Source organism: Microcaecilia unicolor, chromosome 6 (genome assembly GCF_901765095.1).
Source record: "Microcaecilia unicolor chromosome 6, aMicUni1.1, whole genome shotgun sequence".
NCBI classification, from domain to species: Eukaryota; Metazoa; Chordata; class Amphibia; order Gymnophiona; family Siphonopidae; genus Microcaecilia; species Microcaecilia unicolor.
Genome location: NC_044036.1, coordinates 251,434,910 through 251,448,881, shown reverse-complemented (window position 1 = coordinate 251,448,881; position 13,972 = coordinate 251,434,910). Strand labels below are relative to the sequence as shown.

Below are 13,972 nucleotides of genomic sequence, written 5' to 3'. Positions count from 1 at the left end.
TGAAACTCTAGGGATCCTCAAACTCTCTTCAGGGGTTCTTCAAGGCCTGTTATTTGATCAACCTGAAACAAGTTCTGTACTAGGTTTTGGAGGGTAAGGACTAGAGCCAACACTGTCAAATCCAAAAACTCTTTATTTGAACAAACCCGACATGGCCATGTTTTGCATCATAGGCCACATCAGGGATACAGAACTAAAACAGCTAGCCAGGGACACACTATGCTTAGCACTGGTAGTAAAACCGAGCATCCAAAATTACTTCAGCACCATCAAAAATTCAGCCTTCCCCCTACCAGTAGGCTGTTCAGGATGGCTACTTTGAGTTTGGCTGTGTTCTTTTGGAGACAATCAAAAGCTCACCCCTTGCTTCAACTGGAGCGTCAGCTTGGGTCTTCTGAGGACGGGGTTGGCGAGGCCAAGAATGCTAGGCGTGGGGCAGCTAGGCAGAGTGGGAAGGCAGTGGGAACCTACACCTTTGAGAGTAGTAGGTTCATTGTCTAGACCCACTCAAAAATCTTTGAGGAAGAGGATGCAGCTGGAGGGCATCTGTATAATTCTTTATGAGGTTGGTGACCTTCTCCTACCTTATCTCCAAATAAGTTATCACCCTGCAAGGAATGTCTGCCAGCCTCTCCTAAACTGCCAGTTCTAGGTCAGAGACACACAGCCATGAGAGTCTGTGCATTCCCACACCCATAGAAGAGAGTCTGGATCCTATGTCAAAAGAGCTATACGTGCCCCTGGCCAGATATTTCCTACACTCCAGCTGGTTACTGGCCAACTGGTGAAGCTCTGCAGCCTGCTCCTGTGGGAGAGAATCTGCAAGACTTAGAGGGGCATAATCGAATGCAAATGCCCATCTCCATGGGCATCTATATCTGTGAACGGGTATGTGAAGGGCTGGGACAGACCGTATTTTAGAAAAAAATGGGCGCCCATCTTTTTTTTCGATAATACGGTTGGTGCCCAGCAAATGCATCAGATTTGTGTGGATTTCAGCTGGGTGGTTTCGTTTTTCAGCGATAATGGAAACCGAAGGCGCCCAGCTCAAAAATGAACACATCCAAGGCACTGGGTCGTGGGAGGGGCCAGGATTCGTAGTGAGGAGAGAGTTTAATGTGGTGAAGAGAAGATGAGGGTTAGAGCCAAGAGACTTGGTCAGTTGGATATAATAATCCTGTTTGGGAGGGGGAAGGGGATGGGAGGTAAGGAAGGTTAAAGGGTTAGAAGATCAGTTGTTAGTTGCAGAGACTTACAATGCTGTATGTTGCATAATGTTGAATGTATATGTTTTATGAAAAAACTCAATAAAAATCATTTAAACATAATCCTGTTTGCCGCGTAGAAGAGCAGATTGGAAGGAGGTCAGCATGAACTTAAAGTGTAAGAAATCAGCAAGGGCCCGAGATTTCCGCCAGAGGCATTCGGCGGAGCGAGTACAGGAATGTAGGTAGCGGATATTAGAAGTCAGCCAAGGTTGGGGTTTTGTACACCTTATAGGGCGGGTCATCAAAGGTGCAAGAGTGTCTAAGGCAGAGGATAGAGTATTGTTGTAAGAAGAAACAGCCTCGTTGACAGACGTGGATGGTGCCACAGTAGAGAATAGGTTTGAAACATGGGAGGATAGAGATGAAGGGTCAATATCGTGAAGATTCCTAGATAAATTAGATAAGATAGGACGGGACTGGGAGGGAGGAGATTGTTTATTCCATGCATTTTGAATTCCATTACCATTTTCATCTCCACCACCTCCCACGGGAAGGCATTCCAGGTATCTACCACCCTCTCTGTGAAAAAGTACCTTCTGAGTCGGCCCCCCTGCAACCTAAATTCATGTCCTCTAGTTATACCACTTTCCCATCTCTGGAAAAGGTTTGTCTATATATTTATACCTTTCAAATATTTGCATGTCTGTATCATATCACCTGTGCCTTTCCTTCCCTCAAGGGTATACATCTTCAGGTCCTCAAGTCTCTTCTTATATGCCTTGTTGTGTAAACCCCATACCATTTTTGTTGCACTTCTCTGAACCGCTTGAAGTCTTTTTTTACATCCTTAGCAAGTTACGGCCTCCAAAACTGAACACAATACTCCAAGTGGGGCATCACCAATGACTAGTATAGGGGCATTAACACCTCCTTTCTTCTGCTGCTTATACCTCTCTCTATGCTGCCTAGCATCCTTCTGGACGTGGCCACCACCTTGTGGCATTGTTTCATCACCTTGAGATCCTCGGACGCCATCACCCCAAGGTCCCTGTTCTGAGCTGTAATTATCAATCTCTCTCCTCTTGTCTGGTAATTCTCCTTTAGATTTCTGCACCCCAAAGTGCATCACTCAGTACTTTGTCACATTAAATTTTAACTGCCAGACCTTTGACCATTCTTCTAATTTTTGGAGACCTTTTCTCATGCTTTCTACTCCCTCCAGGGTATCCACTCTATTGGCTATTTTCATGTCTTCCGCAAAATGGCAAACTTTTCCTTCAAAACCTTCAGCAATGTCTCTCACAAATATATTAAACAGAATCGGCCCCAGTATCAACCCTTGAGACACTCCACTACTCACCTTCCTTTCCTGCGAACAAATTCCATTTACCACTTGGTCAACCAATTTTCAATACAGGTCACCATTTTGTGTCCTAAGTTCAGCCCTCTCAGCTTCTTCATGAGTCTTCTGTGAGGAATTGTATCAAAGGCTTTGCTAAAATCCAAGTAAATCTAGTTTATGTCCTTTATCTAGTTCTTTGGTCCCCAAAGAAATCAATCAAATTCATTTAGCAGGATTTTCCTTTGGTAAAGCCATGTTGCCTCAGATCCTGCAACATGTTGGATTCTAGAAAGTTAACTAGCTTTTCCTTCAGCAGCGACTCCATTATTTTCCTACCATTGATGTGAAGCATACCGGCCTATAGTTTCCCATTTCTTCCCTATCCCCACTTTTGTAAAGAGGGACCACATCCACTCATCTCCAATCCCACAGAGCCTCTCCCGTCTCTAAAGATCTATTAAATAAATCCTTAAGAGGTCTTGCCAATATTTCTCTGAGCTCCATCAGTGTCCTGGGATGTATCCCACCCGGCCCCATAGCTTTGTCCATTTTCAGATTTTCAAGTTGTTTATAAATACATTCTTCCGTAAACGGTGCAATATCCACTGCATTCCCAGATATATCCTTGCCAGCTGACAGTGATCCTTCTCCAGGATTTTCTTCTGTGAACAATGAAGAGACGTATTTGTTGAGCACATTCACTTTATTTGTATCACTGTTCACACATAGCTGTTCTCAGTATCTTTTAGTCTTACAATTCCATTCCTGGCTTTTCTCCTTTCCCCAATATATCTGAAAAAAGTCTTGTCACCTTCTCTTTACATCTTTAGTTATTTTTCTTCCACCTGCACTTTTACTAGCCATATTTTCCTCTTCTTTGAGTTTAATATGTTAATCTTTTCCGTGATCCTCTTGTTGTGTTCTTGAATGCAGACTATTTTGCCCTAATTTTTTTGTACAGAACTCGTTTTTTGGGGGAAGGGAAGAGCCCAGGAATGGTCAGAGGGTCATGCATTTCCTTTCAGTCCCTCTCCTCCTTGCTGCCACCGAAAAATCATACTTTTGCTGGCGGGGATGCTTAAGCCCACCAGCCAGAGATCCTCTGCTAGAGCCCCTGCACGTGCTACAGAAGCAGTGAGAAAGCCAACAGAATGATCTAACCTTTGACGCCGGCACTTCTGCACATGATCAGTACTCATGAGCAGGGGCATAGCTACGGGTGGGCCTGGGTGGGCCCAGGCCCATCCAGAGAAGACTCCCAACACCTCCGTCACCGACGAGTCTCCTCACACCCTCTCCCACCCCCACCGTAGCGCTTCCCATTAACGCTATCGGCGCTACCTCCTCACCTCACAGTCTCCGTTTTCCACCCCCACGGCAGCGCTTGCAATTTGCTATCATCGGCACACTGCCTGACACAGCTGACAGACGCAGCGTGACGTCCTACTCTGGGACCTTCCCTCTGCCGCGTGCGTTCTGCCATGCGTAAACAGGAAGTTGAAATAGCGCGGCAGAGGGAAGGCCCCGGAGCAGGACGTCGTGTCGTGTCTCTCAGCTGTGTCAGGCAGCGCCGACGATAGCAAATTGCAAGCGCTGCAGCGGGGGTAGGACACGGAGACTGTGAGGTGAGGAGGCACTGGACTTGCAGAGGGGAGGTTGCAGGGACGGGGAGACGGAGAGGTGCTGGATTTGCAGGGGGAAGGGGAGAGGAGCTGCATATGCGGGCATGCAGGTGGGGGGGTGGGGGTTGGAGGGAAAGGGAAGGTGAGGTGCTGGACACACAGAAGCGGGGCTGAGATAGGTGCTGGATATGCAGGGGATTGGGGATGGCTGAAGGGAAAGGAGAGCGATGTGGACCATGTGAGGAGTAAGGTAGAGGTCCAGCATGGAGTGGGGTAGGGACAGAGCATGGGTGCCCACCCATCCAACCTGCTGGCCCACCCAAAAATTGCTTTCTGGAAACGCCACTGCTCCTGAGCATGCGCAGAAGTGCAGGGGGCTGGGCTGTGAATCTTCTTTGGCTGGTGAGGCTTGAGCAACCCTGCTAGCTATGAATCTGGTGCTGCAGTTTTTGAAGGGGGCCTGAGCCCAATCTGTGTGTGTGTGTGTGTGGGGGGGGGGGGGGTCTAGGCCACCAAGGCATTTCCTGTGGGCAGGATGCAGAAGAGAGAAGGCCCTGCAGGCTGAAGGCAGCCTGTCTTCATAGCAGCTGTCAACCTACATGAGTTTAGAGGACCACGAGGGGCAAGAGAAGGGAGAGACACTGGACTGTGGTTGGAGGGGGAGAAAGGAGAGATGCTGGACCCATTGGGGGGGGATGGGAAGAAGGAAAGATGCCAAACCCATGGGGGGAGGGGAGGAAATGGAGAGAGCTGCTAGACTGTGACGTTAGAGAGCAGGAAGTCTGAAAGGAAGGCACTGGTCCAATAGCAGGCAGCAAAGAATATGTACAAGTGTTATGCAGGGTTCTTGTGGATCAATGCTGCATAATAAGGGGATATTTTATGTGTTGTTTTACTTGGCAGTAACTTTTAGCACAAGAAAACAAAAAAACAATGAAGCCTAATAAAAGTGCCACTCTATGCCCAAAATTTACAGTCACATCATCTGACTGCTGATTTCTGTTTCAATTTGGCTCTCTAACTCAGATACTAACATTGTGTCTCAACAGAAGATAGGACTCTACCTTATTTGCTGGCTGCAGCATCCAAAACAGACGCCCTCATACTGACTTGACATAGGGTTACCATATTTGTGGAGACAAAAAAAATAAAATGCTGCCCCGCCCCCTGCCACAAAGTTATCCTGACTCCCCAAAGAAAGCCAGATTCTATAAGCAGTGAAAATACTGGTAAAAGTAACAGAAATGCATTTTCATCTGTACTCTGCTAAATACAAAATTAGAAAATGTGTACATTTCCAAAAAAGCAAACATCCATGAGCAGCATGTCCCCCCTCTCCTCTCCATCCCCTTCTATCCATTAACTACCTCTCCCTTCCCTTCTCTCTCCTCCATGTTTAGCATGCCCCCTCTCCTCTCCCTTCCTTTCCATCCACGTACAGCTTGTCGTCTTCTCTCCCTTCCAACCATGTGCAGCTTGCCCCCTTCTCTCCCTCCCATCCATGAACAGCTTGTCCCTCTCCTTTCCCTCCCCATCCATGTGCAGCATATCAAGTCCTCTTTCCTCCCTTGTACTACCTTACAGCCCTGGTGATCTAGGAGCCTCTTCGGGGCAGGAAATAACCCCACTCTTTCCTGTGCACTGCTGCCGCTTCTTGAAAATGACTGCCCAGTCAATTGGTGGCCTCGGAAGACTTTTGTGGAAGTCTTGTTAGGCCACCACTTGAAATCTCGGCAGCTATTTTCAAGAAGCGGCGGCAGCGAGCAGGAAAAAGTGGTGTTCTTTCTTGCCCCGATGAGGCCACTAGATCACTAGGGCTATAAGATAGGCCCAGGGAGGGGGAAGAGGGGGAGAAAAGGCCGGCCAGCCCACCTGCCAGAAACCCAGACAAAACGGGCATGCAGGTAAAAACTGCTCCTGACCCCTGGCAGTCCCCTGAAAAGGAGGACATGTCCGGGGGAATCCGGACATATGCTAACCCTAACTTGACAAGCTTTCTGGTCCATTTTGGAGCAGGGTTTCTCAACTCGACCTTCAGGACACACCAAGCTAATCAGGTTTTCAGGATACCCATTATGAATATGCATGAAAATAGACTGCGATACATTGGAAGTAGTGCATGCAAATTTCTCTCTTGCATATTCATTCTGGATATCCTAAAAACCTAACAGGCTAGGTATGTCCTGATGACTGGGATGAGAATCCCGTTTTGGAGCAACATCTATAACAAGTCTGTTCTTTCAAGCATGTTTGATGTTTGACCTTCAGACCTTCCTTCCATGGGACTGAAAGGTTCAGTCTTGTCATTGAGAAGCACTTCTCTGAGTTTTATGACAAGCAAAGAAAATAACGCCTCAGTTTTTCAAAGAATAAGGAAATTCTCTTTGGAAAGACATAGTTTTGAAATGTTCTACAATAGCTACAAGAAGATTTAGAACTGTAAAAATGTGATGATAGCATTTAGATTACATTCATTTTCATTGCAGATTTGTTATTCCTTCCACATGCCACTGCTGAGAATCTACTGGAGACATGGAATGTGTCTAAGCAAAAATGACAATTTAAAAAGTACTGGTAGTACTATATATCTGTATTGGAATTTTGATCAGGTTAACCCATCTTTGATAAAATCCTGACTAGCTCTGCTGCTGAATGCACTTTATGCATCAGTATTCTCATCTCTCCCTCCCACCCAATTCACTCTCTCTTTTTTTCCTCTTCTTACCTCAAATGGTATCTCAAAAGGCTCAATGAGGCCTCCCACCAGGACTAGCCCATCAGTGGTGACCCCTATTCCAAAGAAGTTGGTCCAGGCTATGCGCTCCATGAGTTTACAATCCACATGCAGCTCAACCCTCTCTGCAGAGATGCTTAGGGCAATACAATGCCACTCCCCATCAGACAGAAAAGAAACAGGGAACCTGTGGAAATTTACATGTTTAACCACAAGTAAAATCTTATACAGCACCACTCTGGGTGTTTAAGGACAATTAACTGGCATCTAACATACTGCCCTCTTGGGCAACCTGCAGTAATCACCACAAGCTGACAGTGCATATCTTAAATAATAATAACAACTGTGAATACAATAGAGTGACCTGTCAAAAATCATAATGAAATATACTTTTCATAAACACATTCAGATCATTATGGAGTAACTTAATAAAGTTTTTTCCATGTTTAAAACCTGCTTTACGTGCAGAAAAGCAGTTTTATAAAATTGTGCAACTGAGTATGTACATAAAAGCTATATTCACAGAAAGTCTGCATACTTTTACGTGACCCAGGGATGGGGTTTGGGGTGTGTGTGTATATATATTTTATAAAATTATGTGTAAAGTACACACATATATTTACACTTTCAGATCCAGTGCACTACTGAGGCTTGATCTGGATGCCTAGTTTATATAAGGCAGATAGACACCTGTGTTGCATTTATGAAATAGCTACCTTTCAGAACTTCTCACATAGGCAGCCTCTTCTAAAATCAATTCCTACATGTACAAAAACAAAACCCCCTGGGACTAAATGGGCTTTATATTTTTAAAAAGGTATTGTGCACAGCTGGTGGAGTTAGTTTGTAGACATCACCTGAATGATTGAAGTTGACTGAGTTTTTACAAGGATATGAAACAACTGAAAACTGGACGCAGGGCCAGAATTAGAGGAGTACAAATAGAGCAACTGTCCTGGGCACCATGCCAAGGGGACCCCAAACTTGCCCGACATAGAAGAAAGTGCAGCCTGTCAACAGATTTGGGGGCTGCCTCCAAACTTTTTGCCCTTGGTCCCAGAATGTCTAACACCAGTCCTGACTGGTAATTTTCTTCTTATGAATATAGTATAGCTCCTATTTTAGGGCTATATTAATAATATCTTTTACTTTTGTGGATTTGAGTTTGGTTTCTAGTATAGGGGGTTTTGTTTATAAATGTAATGAGTAGAAATTGATTAGTAGGAATTTATTTTTTCATGATGGTGTCAATATTCAAAGCATTTTAACTGGGCAAGAGAGACTCCTGCCCGATTAATTCACATGGGGCCAGCTAACCACTGATGTTCAGCAGCACTTAACCAGGTAGTGCCAGTGAATATCAGCAATGATCCCCCTGCACTGTCCGAGTAGTGCTGGGGTGCTCCAGAAGTGGAGTCTGGGTGGAGCTGGCACTTATTTGGGTACAGGTGATATTCAGTGCCAGTGGCCAGATACCTAAATTGGCAGATAAAATTACATAAAAAGCAGTCCTCTCTTCGAGTGGTTAGCTATCCAGGAACTGAATATTGGCCAGTGCCTGGATAACTTCCGGCTGGTGGCCTGAAAAGTCCTATTGACCTCTTCCCTCTGATCTTCCCTCCACGAATCCAAACCCTTTCCTTAAGAGAAAAGGCCCCCCCTAATTCTAATCTCTCCTCCCCCCTCTCCAAGAGCAAAGGCTCCTCGAACCTGATCCCCCCTCCCCAAGAGCAAAGGCCTCCTGAATTTGATTTCCCCTTCATCTCCTTCTCTCCAAGAGCCTTACGGCCCCTAATATGGACACTCCCCACCCCCTGTAGGGCCCTCCCATGTCCACATGGAGTGGAGGAGTAGCCTAGTGGTTAGTGCAGTGGACTTTGATCCTGGGGAACTGAGTTTGATACCCACTGCAGCTCCTTGTGACTCTGGGCAAGTCACTTAACCCTCCATTGCCCCTGGTACAAAATAAGTACCTGAATATATGTAAGCCGCTTTGAATGTAGTTGCAAAATCCTCAGAAAGGCGGTATATCAAGTCCCATTTCCCTTCCCTTTCCCTTACATTTCAAATCCCGGGGGGGGGGGGGGGTCTAAGGTCCAAAAGGCATTACCCTTAGACCACCAGGGATTTGAAAGGTAGGTGTGATGGAGCTTACAGAGGGTAGAGGAAGGGGGATTGGGTTTCTGGGAACCTGACCAGAAACCATTATGTAGGTCCCAGTTGATATTGAACCAGGACTCGCATAAAAGTGTCTTATTTATTGGCTGGAACACACTAATTAAGGATGGCTGTCTCCAATCCGGTCAGACTCGACATTGATTATGCAAGTCTGACTTATCTGGTGAAGGTAAGCATTAAAAAAAAAGAAACACTCACTGCTGATGGCTTAATACTGACCAGTATAATTTTTTGACCATGCTCCTTTCCAGTTCTGTACTGCTTAGTGGTTTTAATTTGATTTTAATACTTTATATACCACTTAGCACCAGTGTATTAAAACAGTTTACAATATTGAGCCTGTTTTTTTTTATATATAACAATTGTGCCCATGTGGATTATATACTGTCAGCTGAATCTTACCTAGAGTGGAGTAGCAGACTAATGGTTAGAGCAGTGGGTTGAGAACCACATAAGCCTGGGTTTAAATCCCACTGATGCACCTCAGGTACAAATTTAAGATTGTGAGCCCTCCAGTGACAAGGAAATACCTATATCTCAATGTAACTCTCCTTGAGCTACAATTGAATTGTGAGCTAAATCCAAAATCCTTCCCCCGCCCCATCAGGTGACTTTTCTTACTGTAATATTTACTGCATGGGTGTTTTAAAAATGCCTCAAATGGAACTCAGCAATCCGTTCTGTGAATTAAGTTGGTGCCTTTGATATGACCAGTCAAACTCAAATTGAAAATTCTACTAAGTTAAGCTTTAAACACAGCCTTTAATGCTTGCCAAGGTTGTTGGTTTTCTATACCAACAAGATTCAGTTACAGTGTGAGGTTTGAGATCTAAAGCAAAGAGATTCATCTGTTAGGTACAAGTAAGGATTCCACACTATTTCTCTAAGCAAAGCACCAACACAATTCTGTCATAGCAAAGTATAAATCTATGGCACCTTACATAAAAACACTAACACCTGGATGAATGAAAGCCCTGCTCTGTTCCAAATAGCGCTTTAAAAATAGCGCTGGAACAGCACAGGGCTTTACTGCCTCTATGACCAGAGATAATAGCATGCAATTTTATGCACGCTATTATCTCTGATCATAGGGTAAAGTGTGTGAGGCTCAGGCACAATCCTCCCGCACTTGTTTGACAGGTCTGGGCTGTCAAAAGCCTAGATCTGTCAAACATAGGGGCTGGAGGTCCGCGAGACCACCAGACCCCAAACAGCATGGTCCTGGTGGCCTAGTACCTCACTGAACCTCAACCCCAAGCCAACACCATGGGGGTGGGAGGTCCGGTGGACCTCCAGTTCCCCTGACCCTCCCTCACACAAGTTTAGGGGGGCTGGAGATCCGGTAACGAGAACACAGTGACTAGATGGCACGAGCAGACCCACAGATTCAAAACGAAATGGACCCCACTAGAAAGATGGCCCAAGTCCTAATCTGGCTGAGTAAACTGTACAAGCACCTAACTCCTCTCCAGACAAGATAAGCCTAGGGCATAGCCTGCAGTTCTAACCTCAATTCACTCAAATACTCAGCCCGGTAACGGGAACACACAGATACATCACTTCGTTGGTTATAAGTAAATAGTTGATTGGTTCAGTTAAATATTAGCTGTTGAAAGAAAGGAAGGTAAACCATGTTAATGTAAATTGAAGATGTCTTGTTATAAGCGAATGTTGGGTATCATTAGGAAAGGTATGGAAAACAGGTGTGAGGATGTTATAATGCAGTTGCATCGCTCCATGGTGCGACCGCACCTTGAGTACTGTGTTCAATTCTGGTCGCCGCATCTCAAGAAAGATATAGTAGAATTGGAAAAGGTGCAGGGATGGGACGTCTTCCCTATGAAGAAAGACTAAGGAGGCCAGGGCTTTTCAGCTTGGAGAAGAGATGGCTGAGGGGAGACATGATAGAGGTATATAAAATATTGAGTGGAGTGGAACAGGTGGATGTGAAGCATCTGTTCACGCTTTCCAAAAATACTAGGACTAGGGGGCATGCGATGAAACTACAGTGTAGTAAATTTAAAACAAATCAGAGAAACGTTTTCTTCACCCAACGCATAATTAAACTCTGGAATTCATTGCCTGAGAACGTGGTGAAGGCGGTTAGCTTAGTAGAGTATAAACAGGGGCTAGACGGTTTCCTAAATGGACTTGGGAAAAATCCACAATTCCAGGAATAACATGTATAGAATGTTTGTACGTTTGGGAAGCTCGCCAGGTGCCCTTGGCCTGGATTGGCCGCTGTCGTGGACAGGATGCTGGGCTTGATGGACCTTTGTTTTTTTCCCAGTGTGGCATTACCTATGCACTGGAAATTCAATAAAAACAATGATTAAAAAAAAAAAAGATTCTGAGGCCCAGATGCTCAAAACTTTGACGCTGTACTGAACAGCGCAGGAGAAATGGTGCTGAAAGTGCAAAGGAACAACACCCTAATGCTCAACGCTAATGAGATGCAAATATAAGCATGCTCATAGCGTGGAGCATTAGGGAGTTCGGCAGGAGGGTAGTGTCTGGCACATGCACTCAAGAACTGTGTGTTAAGCAGAGCTCTTAAGCACATGCCCAGAAAGCATCTAGGAAGAAAACCCCGGTGGACCCCAGACCCCCCACTCCCAATACCTAAGGCCCTAGTGGTCCAGTGGACCACAGACCCCCCCCCCCCCCCCCAAGACTTACAGTCCTTGTGTTCCGGTGTACCCCAGACCCCACACTCCCCCAAATACCAAAACCCTGGTGGTCCAGTGGGACCCCTGGCCAGGACCCCCCTAAGACTACAGCACTGGCCCCCAACTCCTCTCATACCTTGAAGGAGGAGAGAACTCCTACTCCCTCTTCCTGGGCATGTCATCAAAATGGCAGTGCCCTGCCCAGTGCATCCTCCCTCCCTTTGAGTTCCAGACCCCCTCCCTCCGAATTTTAAAAGTCATCTATCTTACCTTGTCAGGGTTAGGGTGGCAGCATCGGTAAAAAGCAAGCAGGCTCGGCTCAGTGTTTAGTTCCGTTTTCCTTCTCTTTCTCTCTCAGCTCTGGTCCCGCCCTTATTTCCTGTTTCCGCAAGGGTTTGACAGGTCTGGGATTTTCTCCCAGACCTGTCAAACCTAAAGCCCACACCCTCAAACACAAGGCCTGGAGGTCCACTCCCCACCCTGACAGAACAGACCCTCCCAATGGAAGATGATCCGATTACCCCCCTCCCCTCTGACGGAAAAGACCTCCCTGGTGGTCTAGCGCCCTCCCCGTTACCCTGACCCAACCCTCCCCAACAGAAAAGACCTCTCTGGTGGTCTAGCAGCCCCCTTACTCTGACCCATCCCCAATAGAAGAAAAGAACTGGAGGTCCGGTGGACATCCAGCCCCAACTTGTTAGTCTAGCAGTACCCTCGCTCCTTTCCTCGTACCTTTGATGACGATGAGGGAGTCGCACTCCCTCCTTATTCCAGCACCGCCTCCAAAATGGCGGCGCCCTGCCCAATGCATCCTGGGATGCGCTGGCCGGGGCTTCCTTACCATATAATGGACAAACTGTATGGTTTTCAATTCCCACCCTCTTTTCTTTTTTTCTGTGTCTACAGAAAAATCTCTTTCCTTCACTCTGGCTCTCCTATTTCACTTCCTCTTATTTCCCAGTCTCTCACTAACTCTATCCTTTTTCTTTTCCCTCGTCCAGCATTTGCCCCCTCTCTCTTCCATCCAGTGTGTTCCCTCTTTCTCTCCACCCTTTCATCCAGCATTTGCACTCTTTTTCTCTCCATTCCATCCAGCGTGTGCCCTCTCTTTCCCCCTTCCATCCAGTATCTGCCCTGTTTCTCTACTTCCCCCTCCTTCCAGCATCCGTCCTTTCTCCTCTTCCATCCAGTGTCTGCCCTCTCTCTCTGTCTGTTTGCTCCCTTCCACCTACCATCTGTTCTCTTTCTTTCCCCCCTCCATCCAGCCTCTGACCCTTCTTTCTTATTTCCATCCAGTGCCTGCCTTCTCTCTCCCCATGTCATCCAGTGTCTACCTCCTTACCCCGCCCCCACATTCAGTGTCTGCCTCCTCTCTCTCCCCTTTCCAGCTGGCATCTGTCTCAGTGGTGTACCGGAACGGTGGGGACGGCCTGCCCTGGCTGCAGATAATAAGGGGTGCTAAATCGGATTCCGTGCACTATTCCCTCTTAACTGTAGTGTGTGGCCCGAAGCCTTCCATTTCATGCCTTCATCCAGCCGCCACCCCTGCCACTACTGTTTCTCTTTCTGCAGACTAGCAGCAGCAGCGGTGACAGCAGCAAACCAAGTTAGATATGATTGTGAGGGATGCACTCTACCTACCGATCCCGCTCCTTTGACATCACTTCCAGTTCCGGAGCAGAGCTGGCAGCCATAGGTATGTGGAACGCAGGCCCCCGACCACAATATCTTTAACTTGTTTTGCCACTGATGCTGCTTCTGCTACTAGTTTGAAGCAGGAGCATCCGGGGGGTGGGGGGAGACATAGAGAGTGTCCTGCCCTTGAGGGTGGGACAATGAGAATGAACGAATCAGGAAGCTTCTGCTAGAGACGTCGGGACTCGGGAGGGGAGGAGCACTTCCAGTGACGGACGGAAGTTTAGGTAAATTTAAAATAGAAATGATCCTTGGGGGAAGAAGAGGGCGCCACGGCGGGCAGATAAGTGGCGGTAAGCATGGCGCCCCCTGCCATGTTTACCGTGTTGGGTCGGACTGGCCGTGAGGGAGGGAGGAGAGCCGGCTCGCCCATTTTAATAACTGGCTCTAAAGTCCGAAGAAAATTTAACAACCGGATCTTGCGAGACGGATCGAGCCGGCTCCAGCACACCACTGCCTTCAGGCTATGCCCTAGGCTTTTCTTGTCTGGAGAGGAGTTAGGTGCTTGTACAGTTTACTAGTGG

At 46.7% G+C, this 13,972-nt stretch overlaps 1 protein-coding gene across 1 annotated transcript in view; it reads right to left on the bottom strand.

Moving 5' to 3' along the window:
• LOC115472725 (collagen alpha-1(XI) chain-like) overlaps positions 1-13,972 on the bottom strand; it is a 381,963-nt gene that overhangs the window by 157,963 nt on the left and 210,028 nt on the right. Inside the window, exon 4 of the mRNA XM_030207103.1 lies at positions 6,898-7,093. Coding sequence (XP_030062963.1) covers positions 6,898-7,093 — 196 coding nt within the window. The remainder of the gene's footprint in view (positions 1-6,897; positions 7,094-13,972) is intronic.